A 21,444-nucleotide genomic window follows, 5' to 3' on the forward strand; every position below is an offset into this window, starting at 1 on the left:
CACCGTCACTCAGCCACATACTGTGCAGTTGTTTCATTAATGAACACGCCTCTTGTCTTGAGCCACGTTAAAAGAGGTGAAAAAGGCTGATTTGAACAAGTTCTGTTCTACATTCCATCCCTTTCTTAGTTCCGTGGTGCCAGACGGTGACGCCGAGCCGAGATGCCGGGCACCGCGTGTGTCCCGAAAGAATTCACTCTACGTTGCCGAGGCGACCGCTTTCCGCATGGTCACGTGTTCGAATTTAAATTTGTAGGTTTTCCACAAAAACAAAAGTGCATTTAAATGATTATATAAAATATTGACGGATTTTTGTTGCTTGAAAACTAAGAATCCCCTAAGAATCAAAATCCCCTTATGACTATTAAATCAAGGATCTCGTTCACCCCGCCCGGTATGGGGTCACCGGGGCCCCACCCTGGAGCCAGGCCTGGGGGGGGGCTCGCATGCGAGCGCCTGGTGGCCAGGTCTATGCCCACGGGGCCTGGTCAGGCTTAGCCCAAAGCTATGACGTGGAGCCGCTCTTCGGTGGGCTCACCACCTGCCGGAGAGGACATAAGGGGCCGGTGTGTTGTGATTTGGGCAGTGGTCGGGGCAGAGTGCCCGGCCGACCCAAACCTCGGGCGCCAACTCTGGCTTTTGGGACTTGGAATGTCACCTCACTGGCAGGGAAGGAGCCTGAGCTAGTGCAGGAGGTTGAGAGATACCGTCTAGATATAGTCGGGCTCACTTCCACTCACAGCTTGGGTTCTGGAACCACTCTTCTCGATCAAGGGTGGACTCTCCGCTATTCTGGCGTTGCCCAGGGTGAGAGGCGGCAGGCTGGTGTGGGCTTATTAATAGCCCCCCAGTTCAGCCGCCATGTGTTGGACTCTACCCCGGTGAATGAGAGGGTCGTCTCCCTATGCCTTCAGGTCAGGGAACGGTCTCTCACTGTCGTTTGTGCTTATGTGCCTAGCGGCAGTGTAGAGTACCCGGCCTTTTTAGAGTCCCTGGGGGGCATGCTGGAAAGTGCTCCCACTGGGGACTCTGTCATTCTACTGGGGGACTTTAACGCCCACGTGAGCAGCGACAGTGATACCTGGAGGGGCATGACTGAGAGGAACGGCCTCCCTGATCTGAACCCAAGCGGTGAGTTGCTATTCGATTTCTGTGCTAGTCACGGTTTGTCCATAACAAACACCATGTTCATGCATAAGGGTGTCCATCAGTGCACTTGGCACCAGGACATCCTAGGTCGGAGGTCGATGATCGGCTTTGTAGTCGTTTCTTCTGATCTTTGGCCATATGTCTTGGACACTCGGGTGAAGAGAGGGGCTGAGCTGTCAACTGATCACCACCTGGTGGTGAGTTGGATTCAATGGCGGGGGAAAAAGCTGGACAGACCTGGCAGGCCCAAACGCATAGTGAGGGTCTGTTGGGAACGTTTGGCGGAGGCCCCTGTCAGAGAGGTCTTCAACTCCCACCTCCGACAGAGCTTCAACCAGGTCCCAAGGGAGACTGGGGACATTGAGTCCGAATGGACTATGTTCCACACCTCCATTGTCGGGGCAGCGGTTCGGAGCTGCGGCCATAAGGTCTCCGGTGCCTGTTGCGGCAGCAATCCCCGAACACGGTGGTGGACACCGGAGGTAAGGGATGCCGTCAAGCTGAAGAAGGAGTTCTATCGGGCCTGGCTGGCTCATGGGACTCCTGAAGCAGCTGACGGGTACCGGCGGGCCAGACGGAGCGCAGCTCTGGCAGTCGCCGCGGCAAAAACTCGGGCCTGGGAGGAGTTCGATGAGGCCATGGAGGAAGACTTTCGGTCGGCCTCAAAGAGATTCTGGCAAACCGTCCAGCGACTCAAAAGGGGGAAGCAGTGTTCCTCCAACACTGTTTACAGTGGAAGTGGTGCGCTGATGACCTCAACTGAGGATGTCCTCGGGCGGTGGAAGGAATACTTTGAGGATCTCCTCAATCCCTCCGACACGCCTTCCGTAGAGGAAGCTGAGGCTGGGGACTTGGAGGGGGACTCGTCCATTACCCTGGCTGAAGTTGCTGAGGTAGTCAAAAAACTCCTCGGTGGCAATGCTCCGGGGGTGGATGAGATCCGCCCCGAGTTTCTCAAGTCTCTGGATGTTGTGGGGCTGTCTTGGCTGACACGCCTCTGTAGCATCGCGTGGCGTTTGGGGACGGTGCCTCTGGACTGGCAGACCGGGGTGGTGGTCCCTCTTTTTAAGAAGGGGGACCGGAGATTGTGTTCCAACTACAGGGGGATCACACTCCTTAGCTTCCCTGGGAAAGTCTATGCCGGGGTACTGGAGAGGAGAATCCGACCGATAGTCGAACCTCGGATCCAGGAGGAGCAATGCGATTTTCGCCCTGGCCGTGGAACACTGGACCAGCTCTATACCCTCACTAAGGTGCTGGAGGGTTCGTGGGAGTTTGCCCAACCAGTCCATATGTGTTTTGTGGACCTGGAGAAGGCATTCGACAGGATTATGGGGTTCAGGGCTCGTTGCTACGGGCTGTTCGTTCCCTGTATGACCGGAGCAGGAGCTTGGTTCGCATTGCCGGCAGTAAGTCAGACCTGTTCCCGGTGCATGTTGGACTCCGCCAGGGCTGCCCTTTGTCACCGATTCTGTTCATTATCTTCATGGACAGAATTTCTAGGCGCAGCCAGGGAACGGAGGGTGTCTGTTTTGGTGGCCGCGAGATCTCGTCTCTGCTTTTTGCGGACGATGTGGTCCTGTTGGCTTCATCAAGTCAAGACTTGCAGCGTGCACTGGGGAGGTTTGCAGCTGAGTGCGAAGCGGCGGGGATGAGAATCAGCACCTCCAAATCCGAGGCCATGGTTCTCAGTCGGAAAAAGGTGGATTGCCCCCTCCGGGTTAGGGAGGAGTTGCTCCCTCAAGTGGAGGAGTTTAAGTATCTCGGGGTGTTGTTCACGAGTGAGGGAAAAATGGAGCGGCAGGTTGACAGACGAATCAGTGCGGCGTCCGCAGTAATGCGGTCATTGTACCGGTCTGTTGTGGTGAAGAAGGAGCTGAGTCGTAAGGGGAAGCTCTCAATTTACCGGTCGATCTACGTTCCTACCCTCACCTACGGTCATGAACTCTGGATCATGACCGAAAGAATGAGATCGCGGATACAAGCGGCAGAAATGAGTTTCCTCCGCAGAGTGGCTGGGTGCACCCTTAGGGATAGGGTGAGGAGCTCAGTTACCCGGGAGGAGCTCGGAGTAGAGCCGCTGCTCCTCCGCATCGAGAGGAGCCAGTTGAGGTGGCTCGGGCATCCGTTCCGGATGCCTCCTGGACGCCTCCCTGGGGAGGTGTTCCGGGCATGTCCCACTGGGAGGAGGCCTCGGGGCAGACCCAGGACACGTTGGAGAGACTACGTCTCCCAGCTGGCCTGGGAACGCCTTGGGGTTCCCCCAGAGGAGCTGGAGGAGGTGTGTGGGGAAAGGGAAGTCTGGGGGGCTCTGCTTAGACTACTGCCCCCGCGACCCGGTCCCGGATAAGTGGTGGAAGATGGATGGATGAATGGATGGATGAAAACTAAGATATAATATTGAAATTTAAAAAAAAAATGTTGCCAGAATGAGTGATGATGTTACCTAATTTTGTCAGCGCATCATCACATTGGGGATGAGTGCGAGAAGCTTTCTGTTATAAAGCTCGATGTTGTTTTGTGGTTCACATCTCAACATAAGGCTCATCATGGTACAGTGATTGCAAACTGGTTGCTGCTGATTCTAGCTTAGCTGTTCTTTTCCTTGTGTCTTTTGGATGACAGTGGGAAGTTTGCAGAGATTACTGCAGAAGTTACCCTTCTCAAGGTACTTTGTCACTATTGAGTGGTGATATTCAAAAGCCAGTGGATATCTTTAGAAAAGTAACGCAAGTAAGTAACTACATGCTGTGTAAATTGTGTTGTTGAGATGAGCATCTTGGTTTCTCAGATTACTTCCCAGTCAGGCATCTGCTCTTGGACCATCACTCATTCCAGAGAATGGATGCTGGGGCTTACTCAAGCACTTTGAAAGCTGTAGGCCACACAAAGTAAGCTTCAGGTCCCACAACATGGAAGTTCTCAGTCCTTTCATTCCTTTCTCAAATAATTTAAAGAGAGTGCATATAAAATTCCTGTAGTTTCCCTGTCCCTCAATCTGTTATAACTGGTTGATCTATCTCAGTGCTTATTCAATAACAATAATAATTTACATACACACACATCATCTGAAACCATTTGTCCCATACGGGGTCGCGAGGAGCCAGAGCCTAACCCGGCAACACAGGGCGCAAGGCCGACGGAGGAGGGGACACACCCAGGACGGCACCCCATGCAGGGCTCAAACCCCAGACCTGCCACACAGCGGGCACTGGCCAAACCCACCACGCCTCCATGAATAATAAATATACAAGTCCAAAGTCCTGAATTTCAAATCTCGGCTTTACCACACCTGTGAAAATTATAACATTTTGGTTTTGATTCCTTGCTCTGTCTATCTGTGTGGTGTTTTCACCTTGTGCTATGCATAAAACCAATTTTAAAAAAAAAAATACATCTTGGCTGAGACTTTAGAGGCTGGTGGTGATACTTCATTCTCACCTGAAGATGCTGACAGGCTCCTGCTCAGAAGGCCAGAATGTTCTCCATCCTCTAACACATACTTGCAGTAAATGTTTGCTTTAGGTGAGCTGAATGTTTTCAGGCACCAGGGGCTTTAAGACAATCCGAGGAGAACATGAAGAATTTACCTGTGCTGAAATGACCGCTCCGTTACTACAGTGACCGCTCTCCTGATATAGTGCTGCTCGAAAGTGTATTATTCTTCATAGAATCTAAATCTTAAACCTATAGAAATGAATATATGATTATGATTTACACACCTAATTCTACTTACCTAGTTGGTTTAACCAGTGTAACTAGGATTTTAGTATTTTGCACCTGCACTACTTCCATGTTTCTACTACACACGATTTCCTCTAAAGCAACACATGGAATTGGTCATTAAACACCTATTATTTCACTTGAGAAACACTGCTTCTTGTTAACTGTTTCATGGTAAAACTAAGGGACACGTGGGGTTACCATACTTTCCAGCAGCACTTAACTAGCATTCTGTATTTGCTGTCATACAAAAGCAGTATAAACTAAATTCACTAACTTGTGTTATTTATAAAGTCAATGATGCAGATTCCCCAACCCCGTACCCTTGAGGAAGGAACCTGCGCTGAACAAATGCAGCAGGAACACCCTGCTGTGTGGTACACGGGTAAGTAACAGTACAGTAAATCAGCGCGAGCCCCATGAGGGAGCAGCGGCGTTAACCGCTGCACCGCTAGGGGGCGCAGCGGCTCTACGTATTCAGGGGAAGTCCGACAAACGTGACGTTGACCGCGAAACCGCCGCTTTCCTGCAGTGGCACAGCGACTGCGCGCGCGCTCTCTCGGTCACGCACGGGCGCGCGAGCACACACTGAGGCGGGAGATGTACAAAACGCATTGGCGTCGCGACCGTGTACGTACTTGCTTTTTAGTACTCGTACAAATACCTGTTTGTAAAAAAAAAAAGTAAAAAATGACTAAAAAGTAGTATCGCACGAATTCATTTTTGTTCATATTTAACCATCAGCATCAGTTTGGTTTCAGGGTTTGCTTGGCAGATGAGCTCGTTTACTGAGGAACTCAGTAACGCACCGCAGTGATAAAATATTTGTTCAAATTAATCTTCATTCATTAATAACAAACTGTTCCTTTACTTAGTTTTCATGTCAGCCACCGTGGTAAACTGCAGTAAAGAGCGGTAAACGGGCCAAAGATCAGCTGTAGTACATATTAATGATATTATTGGAGACTAACCCTTCATTCTGAATGGGTGAAACAACTGAAACGTTCATATTCTGAATTATTCAGCAAATTGAATATTTTCACCACTAAATACCCTGCATTCATTGCTCCAGTGAAAAAGGCGCAAAAGTATAAATTGATAAATCATTATACAGTGCTGCTGGTATGTGAAGCCCTCGTGTCCCTTAGTTTTACCGCAAAATGGATATATAAGGTATATAATGAGAATCAGTGTTTCTCATGTGACATAAATAGGTGTGTAATTTTCAAATCAGAATCAGAAGGAGCTTTATTGCCAAGTATGTTCACACATACAAGGAATTTGTCTTGGTGACAGGAACTTCCACAGCAAAGACAGAATGACAGTGGCAAGATAGATGAAAAGATAGAGTATTTGAATAAGGGATGAAAAATATATAAAAATATACAGTACCCAATATTATATACAAAAATAGTCACTAGTTACAAATGCAAGGGAGTGTGAGAACAGATATGATGTGATAAAAAGTTATAAATAGCATTATGTATTGCATTGGTTTACTCTCTAGGGGAGAGATTTAGGTGTTCATGAGGTAGATGGCCTGAGGAAAGAAACTTTTCTTGTGCCTGGCTGTCCTGGTGTTCAGTGCTCTGTAGCGCCAGCCAGATGGCAAAGGTTCAAAGAGGAAGTGGCCTGGATGTGAGGGGTCTAGAATGATTTTGCCAGCCCTTTTACTGACTCTGGACGAGTGCAGTTCTTGGAGAGCTGGGGGGAATGTGCCGATGATTCTTCCAGCAGTCCGAACTATCTGCTGTAGTCTTATGATGTCTGACTTCGTAGCTGAGCCGAACCAGACAGTTATAGAGGTGCAGAGGACGGACTCGATGACTGCGGAGTAGAATTGCATCAGTAGCTCCTGTGGCAGGTTGAACTTCCTCAGCTGGCGAAGGAAGTACAACCTCTGCTGGGCCTTCTTCACAATGGAGTCTATATGGGGCTCCCACTTCAGGTCCTGTGAGATGGTGGTGCCCAGGAACCTGAATGACTCCACTGTTGCCACAGTGCTGTTCATGATGGTGAGTGGGGATAATGCTGAGGTGTTTCTCCTGAACTCTACGATCATCTCCACTGTTTTGAGCGTGTTCAGCTCTAGGTTGTTATGACTGCACCAGACAGCCAGCTCTTGGACCTCCTGTCTGTAAGCAGACTCGTCACCATCCCGGATGAGGCCAATGAGTGTGGTGCCGTCTGCAAACTTCAGGAGTTTGACAGAGGGGTCTTTAGTGGTGCAGTCGTTGGTGTACAAGGAGAAGAGCAGTGGGGAGAGCACACATCCCTGGGGTGCGCCAGTACTGGTTGTGCGAGTATTGGATGAGAATTTTCCCAGCCTCACTATCTGCTGCCTGTCTGTCAGAAAGTTGGTGATCCACCGACAGATGGAGGTGGGCACAGAGAGTTGGGTTAATTTGGACAGGAGGAGGTGTGGAATGATGGTGTTGAAGGCTGAGCTGAAGTCCACGAACAGGATTCTCGCATAAGAGATTCTCGCATTCTGTATGTTGCGTTATAGGAAATCATGTGTAGTAGAAACACGCAGGTAAAGCAGGTGCAAAAAAATGTGAAGCCCAAGTTGCATTGGTTAACCCCAATGGGTAAGTAGAGTCAGATGTGTAAATAATAATCATTTATTCATTTTATACATTTATTTAAAGATTTAGATTTTTTAATGTTTATTTTAATATTTTAGACATGTTTAATGACCATCTCAATAGGGTTCACATACTTTTGAGCAGCACTGTAAGTAGTTACATGCTGGAAGGCCTCTAGAGAAAAGTGTCAATTTAAGGAATGAACCTCAGTATGTAAAATGGGGAGTAAAAAGAGCTCAGATGGTGGGTCACTGTCAGATATTACCAGCGGTATTCCATGGAGTTATTCACACACGCTGTAGGAACACATTAGAGTGGCCTGCTTATTGGGGGTCACGGCTGTGACCTGCACTCTTTCATGGCTGTGTGGTACCCTCCTCAGGGAGGCTTCGTGAGGGTGAGGAAGAGGGACCTGGAGAGGCTGACCACTGAGGTCATGCAGCTTCGTGACTTTCTGCCCAAAGTCATCAGCAGAGATGTGCTGGAGAAGGTCCGCCAAGGCCACGTGGTGGACGTCGGTAAGAACACACACGTCTGTTTGGCCATGGGGGTTGCAACACATCTCACTGGTGTGTGAGAGGATGTGAAGCGCATCTCTGCAAACGCATGTGAATAGAGCGAGTTTGAAATGCGTGCATGATCTAAAGTTTACAGTGTTCATCAAGTAAAATATGATGTGCAGTAAATGAATAGAGCTGCTGCCCTTGAACTTAACTAAACCAAGTTTCACTCCCACCGACAACTGTAGTACCCTTGAGCAGGATACGTACTCTAAAACTGCTCTAGTAGAAATTACCATGTTGTATAAATGGGTAAATAACAGTATCTTACAACTGTAGGTCACTTTGAAGAAAAGAGTCAAGCAAATGAATAAATTTCAATACAAAGCAGAAACAGAATAACAGTGTAGTAACAGAGACACTGGAATCACACTGGAAGTAAATAAATACCACGTTTTGGCAAACAGTAATAAGGCCAACAGTCACAGTCATGACAAAAGGAGTGAGATCATGACATGGTGCCAGTGACCAAAGGAATGACGGCCCTGTGAAACATCAGTGTAAGACCATCTACACTTCAGTGGACACTCTGTCTACAGGTCATAAAACTGCTGAGGACCTGAGCTGTGCCAAAACAGGTCCTCTCACGCAGTGGTGTGTCACAGGAGAACTGAGATGCCAAGGTGTATTAGTGTGCTTTCCACGTAAACATCAGCAGATTGCTTTACTCACTGCTTGTGTTCTGCATCCAGAATGAGGAACAGCGTCTGAGACAGGTTTCCACCCTCTGGATTTCCATATTTCTACAGTATTATCTACATTATTTCAGACAGAATATTCTCAGTTGCTTCAAATTACTCTTGGTAATTTATGAAAATGAATAAATATTTCTCTCACATATTTTGAAAACAGAAGGATGACACAATGGTATTGGAGTTGTTAATGCAATGAAATGTCATGCTTTTTTGCTAAATAATTAGTGATGCACTGAAGTGGTTTATACATTTTCTACCCTGCTTTTCACATGTACATACCCTCTGGTGAGACTAAAACCCACACCTTTTTTTTAAAGAGACATACGTTGCAGAAAGATAAGCACTCGCACACACTTCAGTATGAGAAATAAAGAAACATGCACACACCCTTGGTTGACACAAATACACAAACCTTTGAGTAAGGCAAACACACGTACACACTGCCCCTGTGCGACAGGTCAGACAGCATGTCGCTTATCGTGTCCCTGTCGGTCACATTTCCCACTGCAGTGAAAGAGCGCATTGAGCTGGAGCGGGAGCAGCTGCAGCAGGACTATCTGCACCTGTGCTCACGCCTGGATGCCGCCCACTGTGAATGCCAAAGGGAGAGGGAGGTGAGGAGGAGGAGGAGGAGGAGGAAGGGAGGGAGGCCAGTGGGACAGCGGCAGCGGGACCATTGTCTTTGTGTGCATACCTCCTGCCAATAAAACAGCTAGAACCAAATTTATTTGCATTTAATTGGACGTAGAACAGCAGCACAAGGGGTTGCACAGAGAGCGATAGGACGGAGAGGAAAGATACATAAGGAGAGGGAAACTGCTGCTGTCACATGTGGTGGTACAGTCTTCTGCACCAAGCTATGGCTTCTGGAGCGCTGTTGTGCATCACAGCCTGTTGTCTGGGAATGAAAGTGGTTTTACTGTCTGTTTTCCACTCGGTCCCAAATAAAACAAGGGTCTAGTACATAACGTTGGACACTGAACCTGGTCCTGGACCTCCTGCATCAGACACATTGTGGCCTTGTTGACCACTGATCCGTTTTCCCTTGAAGCTGCTGGCAACAGCAGCCCTGGGCTCACCTTGGACAGCTCGCTTCTGACGCAGGACATGACGTCACACATGCGCACACCACACACTCGCACATGGGTCTCACTCTCCCTGCTGAGCCCATGCAATTCCTGTAGACGGTTTCCCTAGAGGTGCAGTAGAGATTCCCTCTGGAGCTATATTATTTACACCTGTATTTCATAGCTCACTGGGGCCTTTTCTTTCAAGCTTCTGACTGCTCTCTGTATTTGAAGGTTTCAGGCTCTGAATGTGACATCACAAGAGCCCATGTGGGAATTTCTCACTGTACCTTGGAATAGGAGGAGCACTAAAACTATTTAAAAATGAGTAATGTCAGGAATGTGAATTGCTACAATGGAGCACGTCAGTGCAGCTGAGTAAAACGTTCGGTGACCTCCTTATAGAATATCACGATCTGATGGATGCACTGTTGTTCCCTAAGCGTTGTGAAAAATAGTGGTATTTTCTCCAGAAAAACACTTAAAAAAGATGGCAGTGTTTGCGGGATACATACATACTGTTTTTGGGCACGTACACTAGCAACCACTACAAAATGCACTGCTGTGTGTGCATGTGTTTATGTGGTTTTCTGCCTGTCTGTGTGTGGCTCGTTTTTTGTCAGCAGCCTGTGGTGTCTGTGCATTTACATCTGCGTTCTTTTGGTTACAGTTCTCTGCACGGTCGTATGCATGTGTGCGAGACTGGTCCCGTGCTGTCTTTTTCAGTTAAATAAAGGAAGGGCAAGATTGCTGAACACATGCAGAAGTCATAGCAGTGCTACACAGGACTGGGAATGAATGTTAAGGTTAAGAACATGAGCAGACCTGCTGTGTACCAGCAGGCTGCTATTTTGAGGTAAACCCCACGCACTCCTTTCTCGAACCCCCAGTCCACTCACATTGTTTTGTTCATCATTTACAAAGAAAAACAAACCAGAAAAGGCCCAAGTAAAGTTCAAGCCATTTAGATTCATACCAGGAATGACTGACATAGAAACCACTGGCTGCATGAATGTTGTTTGACCTTTAGTGGAGCGGCCTCTAAAAACTCCCCGTGTAAACAAGAAAAGTCACAGGTGAGCGTGAGCATGAGCTGCGCCTGCTGCCCTATGGCACTACCACGTGGTGTAACCGTGTTAGTTCTGGTGTACTTAGATCAATACACAGATGCAGTGCTGTTAAATAATGAAACTTGAAATCGAAACATTAACAAACGAGACATGGAAACGAGTATGAACCTGGAATCTTTCACATAAAGTTTGATTTCTACTCCTTTATATTCTTGTTGGACCACAACTCACATTTGATTTTTGATGAATTTCTGGAACAAAGGCTGACCATTGTTATGTATTTGGCAAGGAAATGCATTTAACTGTTACGGTCACCACAATACATTCTCTCTATAAATATGCAGTTGAGCAAATTATGTGACTTTGTTCTGCTATTGATCTTGACATTTCATCTGCACAACAGGTCAGATGATTTCTGGAATGTCTGGGATGACACCCATTTGAAATTTCATAGATAGTGCCATCTGAAATACACACACACACACACACACACACACACACACACACACATTTTCTGAACCATTTGTCCCATACGGGGTCGCGGGGAACCGGAGCCTAACCCGGCAACTTAGGGTGTAAGGCTGGAGGGGGAGGGGACACACCCAGGACGGGACACCAGTCTGTCGCAAGGCACCCCAAGTGGGACTCAAACCCCAGACCCACTGGAGAGCAGGACCCGGTCCAACCCACTGCACCACCGTCCCCCCCCCCCCCCATCTGAAATATTGCAGTCTTATGTATGTGTACTGTATGTCTGCGTATATATTTGTACTCTCTCAGTGCATGGTTCCTGACTCTACGTTGCTGCCTCCGTGCCATTCCATTCTGTTGTTAATCAATTTAAAAAAGAAACTTTGGCTCAAGCTGAGGAATCTGACCAGACAGTGTCACCTGTGCATTTGCAGTACGCCATAAATTAAATTAAACCTCAATCTGGACTCCTGCAAGGCCTGGTAGGAATACCAGTGCCCTGAGTTGGGTTGGCTTTGCTGTCAATTTAATTGGTATTTTGTAATTCCAGTTATGACGGGGAAATTGAGCGCTGCCTCAACCTTCCTTCATGAAACCAAAGTCACACGGATTCAAATGGATGTAAGCTGGGTGTGTTAATGTCACAGGCATGCTAAAGCACTGTGTACATACCGACACTGTCATGTCTGGCTCCGGAAGGAAGCAGTGGACCCAAGTGCAGAGCGGTATTCGTGGTTTATTCAGGGAAATCCAAGAGAGGTGGTCAAAGGACAGGCAATTAGTCTTCAAGGTGCAACAGGGAGAATCCAAAAGGCAAGGTCGGTACACAGGCAAGAGGTCGATGATCATAAAGAGGTACAGGATCGTGGGAACAAGGGACAGGATTGGGGAAGGCGTTAGGGAACAGGAAGTAGAAGAGCTAGGAGATCGCAAACAACAAGGCTGAACAAGGTTCCGCATCAGCTGCTTGTCTGACGCAGCCTTTCATGCCCCAGTCTGCGCCGCGTCCCATGTGTTCCGTGTGGGCTCGAGGGTGTGGGCGTGGCAGACACTCTTCCTTTCCTTTTTCTGTCGTTGTCTCTCAGTACTTACAGGGTATGGGGTCAAGCAGTGGAAGTGGCATAATGCTCCTTGTGCTGGAGGGTGAACACAAGGAAGGTGTGGCACACATGAAGAGAGGGTTCCTGGGTTTGGGGCAGGTGCTACAGCATTTGTTTTACCAGTTTTTTTCCAAGTGAAGGTGGTCCCTATGCTCCCCACTGTAGGGACATAGAGTTTTTTCTTAGTGTGAACTGTCACCACAGGGCTTAGGGGATTGGGTGACTGCAGGTAATCAAGTTGTTTCGAGTTACTCTTGAGGGTGGTAACGTTATGCAGTTGCCATAAAGTTATTCGAGGACACTGCACCTCTGCCAAGGATGAGATTGTGTGAACCAGTCTGTCAGATGTGTGGCATAAATGACAGGTCAGGGGTCACACTGACTTTCAGGGCCCTCAGCACTCAGCATGTGTCTGTGTGCCCAAGCATCTACTGTATTTGTCTGTATTGAGCTTCTGTTTGTATGTGTGTCTGCACAACCCCAGGAGAAGCTGGCACTTAGACAGCAGCTGTGGGTGAGCCAGGAGCAGCTGCAGCAGCAGGCTGAATTTTGCACAACACTAGGTGTGGCCTCCTGCACTCTTCTCTGGAGTGTGTCCAGCAAGGAGGAGGTCATCAAGGATATCTTGGCTGACGTAAGTTGACCCTGTCCCATCATGCTCTCATCCCTGACAGCACTAGCTAGATACAGCCACAGAGCTGACATTTCAGGCACTTCAGGCATCCTTCTCATGTCTTGTGTTTCATGGGGTGGGGCATGCTGTCGAGGCAACAGCTGGCTTGGGTCGTTTTCACTGCAACGTTGCTGTGGTATTGCAGGAGGCAAGGCTGTCAAATGCAGTTCCTGCAGGCCCTGATTGTAAACACCTCTTAATTACCTTATTAGTTCTTGTCAGTTTCATGTTTTTAAACTTTTTAAAAGGAAGTGGTTGATCTGATTTTTTTTTTTTGCCTTTGTTGTGACAAAACACATTATTTTTGGGTATATATGAAACATTCATAACTACTGACTGGATCTGTCCAGCCTGGAAAGTGGGTTGGAACCAAAACTGCGTTAACTTTTGTTGATGATTATTAACTAATATTTAGCTGATACCTTTTTCCTAAGGTCACTTACAGTGCAGAAAATTTCCAACAATCATTCACTCATTTATGTAGCAGGGCAGTATAACACACTCACATATAATTCAGATTCCCCAAGGAGGAAATCTGTGCAAACACATGGAGAACATGCACACTTTGCACAAACTGAGTCACATTCAAACCCACGTCAGAATGCATCAGTGGCACTTGCTCACAGTGCTACCTGCTCTGCCACCATAAACATAATTGAGTTTCACAAATTTATACTTAGAATACAGGCAGCTGATATAGAAGTAAAGAAGTTACAGATTCAGCGAACACAGAGCTGTTTGATAGGAAATTGTTCTTTGTCTGCCCAATGGAAATTGTCCTGTCATATTATAAACACGCCTTCTTCTGTGTGTTTGTGTGTGCATGTACATTTGTGTGTACCTGTGTCACTGCCCACAGAGAAAGGCAGAGGCCTTCCTGGCTGTTGCAGCACAAACACTGGAGAGCTTTGTTGGCCAGTCTCTGGACAGAGAGGGAAAGGTGGAGCAGCAGACTAGCTCCCAGGAGATGCAGTTTGTCCTGGCACTGGCTGGGATTGTCACCAGTGAGTGGGGCAGGACCTTTTGGACTGTGCAATTGTAGGCTTAACTGGTACAAAGCCAGTGGTATGAAGCTGATAAAAAACCCAATGTAAACTTCTTGTGTTTGCTAGAGCAAACATGACCTGTATTTGTGACTGCAGTGGAGTGTAGAGAGCAAAGGCTTTCAGGAAGTGGTGAATCTTGCCCCCATTTGGGGGTTTCAAGGCAGAGGTGTGAACAAACATTGGCTACAGCAGTGCCTCCCTACATGCAAATAGTGAATAAACACATCCTGTTCTCTGCCTTTGAGGCAAATATTGATTTCCTTATTTATTTGTATCTTGAAATTTGCCTTATTTTCGAAAACATGAGTTGGCTGTTCTTTGTTCTGAGGGTAAGAAACATTGCATTTGAAGGTGAGATTCATGGCACCACACTACACAGCCATAAGGAAATACCTTTCCTTATATGGTGAGTTTTAAGTGTGGTCTCAGCCACCAACTCCTGTTTCTATTCTCTCTTCCTCTCAGACATAGCAGCTGTGACGTGTGGGCGGGACTTCCTGTCTAGCTCTGCCCACATGCTGCTGGACACTCTGATGCAGCTGCTTGGGGTCATGAAACCAGGAGTCTTCTCCAAGCTTAAAGTGTAAGAGAGCACAACAGAAATGTACACTGTCATGGTGGTAAACCTGATAGGGAAGATGTCAATCAGGAGAGTCCAGTCCTGGAATTTGCGAGCAGAGTGGATTCTCAGCTGTGGGTACCTAGAGTAATGAGTAAGCAACTGCTCCATTAAGTGCTTCTCAAATTTAAATTTAAATAGAAAATAGTTCATTCAAGTCTTAAACTGCTCCACTGAAATAAGGAATCGGTTCAGTAGCAGGAGCGGACCACCCTCATGCAGAATGAGCCTTCTTCCCTTGACTGGGTGAGCAGGCATTGTTCCCATTTCCAGGGCTGAAAACTGAAGGGTTGCCTGCACAGCTGACCAAATACCTTCACAGTATGCTTTTTAAGGAGTGTTAAAAGGTCACCATATGTTCAGGAGATGTAAGAACATGCTGCCACTATGGTAATTTGTTGAGTTTCATTGTCCAGCATGGCAATGTCCTGTATGTCCTATCCTGAGAACGAGAGAGAGAAGCATCCTCAGACAAGAAGTCCATGCATGATCTTTACCTCAGCAGCACATGGTAAACAAGGTGTTAACATTAGCTGGGGGCAGGATGAGTCCACCAAACTGGATGTTTTCTAATGGCAGCTGTCACGGAATACTGATGGTTATGGCTCCTAGGGGGACAGTGTATCCAGAGCTGGTTTACAGAAGACCAACTGGTTCAGGCTGAATAAAAGATGAATCCAGTTTAGTCTGGGCTTTAATGGAAGCCAAGATCTAGTGGATGAGGTTCATCTATAGAAAGGGAATATCACAGTTTCATCAAGATTGTAATGATTTTAATTACCAACAGTTTCAAGGTTAAACAGATCACCAAATTACATAGAATTAAAAGATTGGTTTAATTTATACAAGTGGTCTTGAGTGCAGCAATTTCATCAACATGTTGACCAACAGGAGGAGTCTATGGGCATGAGTAAATAGCCTTTGTTTGAGTTAGTCTAGGCTGAACAAAGGCAGTGATGTGAAACAGACTCATGTGCACATAGACATGCCCTGATAATCATGTTGGAACTCCGCTGAGTAGGGAGTGCTGATGGGTCTGGTGTGAGCAAGAATGCTGCTTGCACAGCCAGCCACCCATGGCCAGCCTCACACAGAAGGACAGGTCTCCCTGTCATCACGGTGGTGTCCATGCCATTTATCGCTGTGCAAATCTCATAGTGTGCAGCCACCGGGGTGCGAAACATAAGATATGGGAGATGTGCGTACTCTGAGTCACTAACAGCAACAGCTAGCAGTGTTGGGGTGTTGGATGCATAATAGGGATAGTGTCATTGTTTGGACTAGGAGGAGCATTTGGGAGGAGAAGCAGCAAGGTTCAGCACGGAAGTTCACAACATGCCCCGCTGCTGCTGAAATGTCGAGGGTGCCCTGTGTATCAACTGCGTACTGCTCACACAGCCAATTCTAAAAATATACAGCATACTTGATCCCTCAACTACAACTGGCAAAGCAGGAGGGCATGTTCACATGTTGTAGTTCTTGTTGGCTGTTAGAGACTATGGAAACTGAGTCAGTGTTCATTACCACATGCCAGGAAAAGCAGAGACTTTATTATATATAGGAAATCGCATTTGTTGTGCAATTTCATTTAAGATCAATGCAGTTTTTTTGTCTTTATGTCTGTCTTTAGTTTGATTGCATTTTTTTCTGCATTTGTGCATTTAACGGACACTTTCTCCAAATAGACATACAAAGCGGAGTCAACAAAACTGAATTCCACAACAAAGAGCTTTAGATACACACACACAATTAAAAGCCAAGCTTTCAGATGCCCCCATTCTGCACCTTCATGTTACTCAAGTTTCTATAGAAGTATCATTGAAATAGCAATTACATAAATAGTCATAGCCCAAAGGCATCTGCTAATTTACAAAGCTTTCAGGAAAGCACTATGTTCAACAAGTGTTTTGAGATCTTTCTTGAATTATGGGATTCGAGTAGTTGTAAGAGAGAGGTGGATTTCAGGTCACTGTATCACGTCTAAAACTGAGAACCGGCTGCCTTAGAACAATATAAGTAGTAGTTATAATATAAACATATTCCTCTTCTTGCTTGATACTGCTGTTTATGTGTACCTCATGCTTCTGTTTGTTATGACTTGTGTATATTTTCCTGTCCAGTGATGTTCCGTTTGATGAAACCTGTGATGCAGAAAGGTATAACTGCGGTAGGACACAGATTTATCTTTTGAGGAAAGAGGAAAGCTGATCTGCTTAATGCCTATCTCAGCAAACCCCAACTCATGCGATCCCAAGGCCTGATTTGTCACATACAGCACAGAGTCACTTGGAAGGTGCTCCTGACAGTGTCTTTGACACTTGGTATGGATCATACCTGAGAATTTATATGGACCTCCTTTGGGTTAACTGGCACTCAACCAAGTCCATGTAGGGATCGATTTTTGCCTTTGTTCATGTGAACAAGTGCTACATTTGATACTCTTGTCTACGTTAAACTCCTCCACTGTCATATGGTGAAAAACTGGTCTGTGTTCCTGCTTAAGCACTTTTGCTTTGTTGCATGTGTAGGGAATTGCGAGCTAAGGGCGAAGGGATGAATGCAGGATGCTGCATATTGCAGGCTGTTCATTGGCTTGACTTTCACATGTCTCTACAGGTTGATGCTCATGGCACTGTACAATGTCAGCATCAGCATTAAGGGCCTGAAGTACATCAGCGAGAGCTCTTGTCTCCTCCAGCTCCTCCCCTCCCTCCTGCAAGGTAGGATCAGTGCCAGGTCCACTCAATTCAAGGAGAGGTCTGCAGGTCTGTGCTGGTCTTCACAGTGCAGTCTGGAGATGTTTGGGCATCCAACACCAGTGAACACAGACACACAAAGACACATATGTACATGTGTACATTTACATGTAGGCAAATATACTAACCAAAGGATACATACAGCTATGTGTGTACATGACCACCTGTACTGAAATATAAATGCAAATGTACACATGCTCATAAATATATACTTGTACATACTTGCTCATATGGATATAAACCACTTACTATGTACTCATGCACACACACACACATGTTCGTAGACATACACACACTTAGAATTGAAAATCCCTCATTTTGCTCGTTGACACTGCTGCTCAGAATATGAATAACTACAGATCTTGCCTCATGGCTGGGTATTTGTCAGGTGTCACAGCCACGAGAGAAAATAAAGTCTAAGGAGATGTGTGGATGGAAGAATGAACACGGAAGATGGTTTGCTGCTGTCACAGCGGGTACAGCATGCCGTGATGAGTCTTCCTGTTTGTTCGCAGTGCGTCAGCGGGTCTAATGAAGTTCATGGGCTGCTTTGGCTGTGCACTGACAGTGGGTGTCATGGCAGTCAGCGACACTCATAGCTCAGTCCAGCCCTATAATTCCACTGAATCACTGCACTGCAAGAAAAGATTGTGTCTTACTTTGGCATTTCTCTGTGTGTTGGTAGGTTTGCACATCTGCATGACTTTGTGCTCCTTTATGACAGTGTGTGAGCGCTTTAGTGCATGCTGTCGTAGGGAAGCGGACGTGTGGCCAAAAGGCTGTAGTAGGCTGCTTTCAATTCCCAAGAGAGGCCCCCGATAATTAACTGCTTAGAAAAGTAAAATGCAGCTTTGCATAAAGTACAAGTAATTATCTTTGTGTGTGGATATGTGTGTAGAGAGTGACACAAAGGCTCTGTGGATGTGCAAACATGCTGTGTTATTGGTAGAATTTTAATTACATTAATAAGAATCTAGAGCATTCATTAATTGGTGATGTAATGCATTTCCACATGCTGTTTAAGAAGAGCAGAGAGAGACTCAGGGAGTCCCTGAGGGACATAGTGACAGAAAGGGACAGAGAAAGACAACATCAATTGCAGACTAATCTCCCCCGCAGGCTGTCACGCAGAGCTTGGTTCCTGATATCACTGCACTCCTTGCATCTTCCAGGTTCTAGCGTTGTGCTGCCTTTTAGCGACAATGGTATCACTCCACCCCTTGGATCTCTCAGGCTTGCATGCAGTGCTGGTTTTTAACTGTGATAATATTACTCTGTGAATCGCATCTCTCAGGCTCTGACGGCAGCACTACGCACAGATGTAGTAGGGAGTGCACTGAGGGGAGGATTACATTATCATGTGAGTGTAATAACGCAGTGTGCAGTAAGGGAGGGGTGGTGTCGCACCGACCGTGTACCAGTGATGTTCAAGAAAAAGCAAGAATGGCTTAAATGAAAAAACGAGTGTGATGTAACGTTTTCCTCTTATTATGCTGTATTATGTTATTATACGTTTTACCTGATCATAAGTACACTCTGCTTCTCAATGCTTCAGTGTTTACCTTTCCCCTTCAGTTGTGCTGCAGTTACCCAGCTAATATGACACTTCTCTAAAGCCTCATTATAACATGTACTTTGCTTAACAAATGCACCGTTGCCTCCTGTATCCTCACAAAGGTCATTTTTGATTTTTCCATTTATACAGGTGAATATTTGCTCCCGGAGACACATTAGCTTTATCACCATTTTCAGGTGTAACAGCGGCATCCCCTTCATGCAAGCCTCCAACCCGCTAGTCTCAATTTGGGATGTTTAAGCTCTCTGGTGTATTGCTTCTTTTGTGCTAGAAAATTAAATCCCTTCCTTTCCCCTGAGAGACAGTGACGGGGAGGTGTGCCACTGTGCCCTTCGGCTGCTCCAGTCTCTGCTTCTGCAAAACAATGAAGCCCTGCCCTGTGTTGGTCCAATGCTTTGGGACCGTTTACCACTGGCTCATCTCCAACAACTTTGTTCAAGCCGGAACCCCATCCTCAGGCAGGCTGCTGAGGAAATGCTGGACCACTTGGCTGCACTCGGTGGTCCTTGGAGGGACACGCTCAATGGAATGGACAAGAAGGGCCCTTCTCAAGTGAGCTTTGATCTACCAACACAGTGTCCCAGAGCAGTCACTCAGCAGACACCTACATAGCATTAAACTTTTCACATGGCACCAATAGGTATAGATATTCTCATGTTGTGTGCTACACCTCTGCCCCCGTTTTTTTGTTGACAGTCCCTGAATTCACTCCCCATTAGCTACTGACCCTGTTAGTATCCTAAACATGAGACGCAAAGGGGATGAAGATTCAGCTGTGGCATCAGTGAAGACAAAACATGACAGAATATCCTGTTATTCAGGTGTTATTTGTTTTGCAAACCGTAATCAGTGCACGTCAATGGTAAACCTAAAATGGAGGTATTTGGGTCATGATTTGATGGTTTAGCCCCACTCCCTTTAGAGTAAACTGCTATTACCTGATAGTTCCTATCAAAGGGGTCACTCATTGCTCTTGGTGTTCCACTATTGATGTGGACATAACTTGGTGACGGATGAATTTAGTAGACATAGGGCCCAAAAGCCTTTGTATATGAGAAAAAGCCTTAAACCATGAAGGTCCATGGAAAACATGCACGGTGTGGGTATTAAGCCTGCAGAGAGACACATGTTGAATCCCATCAAGGTGAACTGCAGATTAAGTAGCTACAGTGTAATAAATAAAAAGCTGTATCAGCTGGGGAAAGATTTAAGCCGCAAAAGTCAGTTCACACTTCACAACCACACTGCTGTGCTACAGGAACATTAATTCCACACTGCAGCAGAGTACGTGACAACATTACATGAGAAATGGGCCCATACTTCTTGTTTTCTGCCTACGTACATGCCGATGTGGCAAAAGGATCTTTTTAAAGGCTAAACTATAGCAGATTCATTGATGCCAGTATTGTTTCATTACTGTTCATAAAATTAGAATGATCCTGACTGTGGATCATTTTTAACACTGCACTGAAACATGTACCTACAAGCTGTAGCGTTGTAAATGAACTGGATCTTTGTGTGTCCTTTTTTTGGTCTTTCAGGGTTCTGTGACTAAGCCAGAGAAATTCTGAAGAGACTGTCACAGAGTTTGGGTCTTTGCCCCTCTTCATAACTCCCATTGGAACATCTCTTTGGTTCACTTTGGCCTTTCCCTTGCATTGTTTGTGTTTCCTGCTTATAACATAGAAGAGAAAACAGTTGGCCAGCTGGTCCTCCCAAGGATCCTTAACACTGGATTCCTGAGCCTCGGACACTGTAGGCTGCTGTTTAAGCAAGGATTTCTGGATTTTGTAATGTTTCTATTGTTTTCACACTCCATGCCCTTCCTTTCCTTTGTATTTTGTCTTGCTCTTCTTCACATAGGCATTCTGTGTTACCTGGATTTCTGTAGTTCACGTGCCAGCACACACACAAACGCACAGAAAAGTGCTGTGTCTTTAGTTTTTCTCTCTGGCCCCATTGTCCCTTGTCTCTTCAAAGTCAGAGTTACTGATGATGCAGTTTCTGCTGAAGTGATGCAGCATGGGAATTGGAAAGACTTGGGCCTCAGCGGTCAATAAGCCGGATTAGGTGGGTAGGGTGTTGCTTAATTAGACTCTCTGGCATGTTTCAAAGGCAATGGGTGTACCAGCCCTCTCCCATTAAGCTCTGCTGAAGCATAATTCTGCCTTTTTTTCTGTGTGGGGAGGGGAGAGTAAGAAAGAGATGGGGTGGCTACCTAAGAGGTAGACATTTGGCTTTAAAATAAGATGTTTTACCCATCAGTCCTTGATGACACAGGAGCACAATTTCAAATTTAAAATCTTGTTACATCTTTTGTAATTTTTTTATGTGCCAGTTTTAATCTGTTG

General features: G+C 46.3%; 1 protein-coding gene across 6 annotated transcripts; it reads left to right on the forward strand.

Moving 5' to 3' along the window:
* The first annotated feature begins 5,108 nt into the window (after nucleotides 1-5,108).
* Nucleotides 5,109-21,444, forward strand: hsf2bp (heat shock transcription factor 2 binding protein). 6 transcript variants are annotated; one of them, XR_001966036.1, is made up of 9 exons: nucleotides 5,109-5,502; nucleotides 7,843-7,978; nucleotides 9,226-9,329; nucleotides 12,908-13,057; nucleotides 13,956-14,100; nucleotides 14,608-14,725; nucleotides 17,378-17,481; nucleotides 19,395-19,914; nucleotides 20,635-20,654. XR_001966036.1 is itself a non-coding variant. In XM_018749836.2 (9 exons), exons 1-9 carry the CDS (start codon nucleotides 5,473-5,475, stop codon nucleotides 20,662-20,664), a joined length of 1,068 nt encoding a protein of 355 aa, XP_018605352.1. In that variant the 5' UTR covers nucleotides 5,109-5,472; the 3' UTR covers nucleotides 20,665-21,444. The 6 variants fall into 6 exon arrangements, 5 of the variants coding, with proteins under 5 accessions (XP_018605352.1, XP_018605353.1, XP_018605354.1 ...); XM_018749836.2 differs by having other exon boundaries at nucleotides 19,395-19,645; nucleotides 20,635-21,444; XM_018749837.2 differs by having other exon boundaries at nucleotides 19,399-19,645; nucleotides 20,635-21,444.

This window comes from Scleropages formosus, chromosome 1 (assembly GCF_900964775.1).
Source record: "Scleropages formosus chromosome 1, fSclFor1.1, whole genome shotgun sequence".
Classification (NCBI taxonomy): domain Eukaryota; kingdom Metazoa; phylum Chordata; class Actinopteri; order Osteoglossiformes; family Osteoglossidae; genus Scleropages; species Scleropages formosus.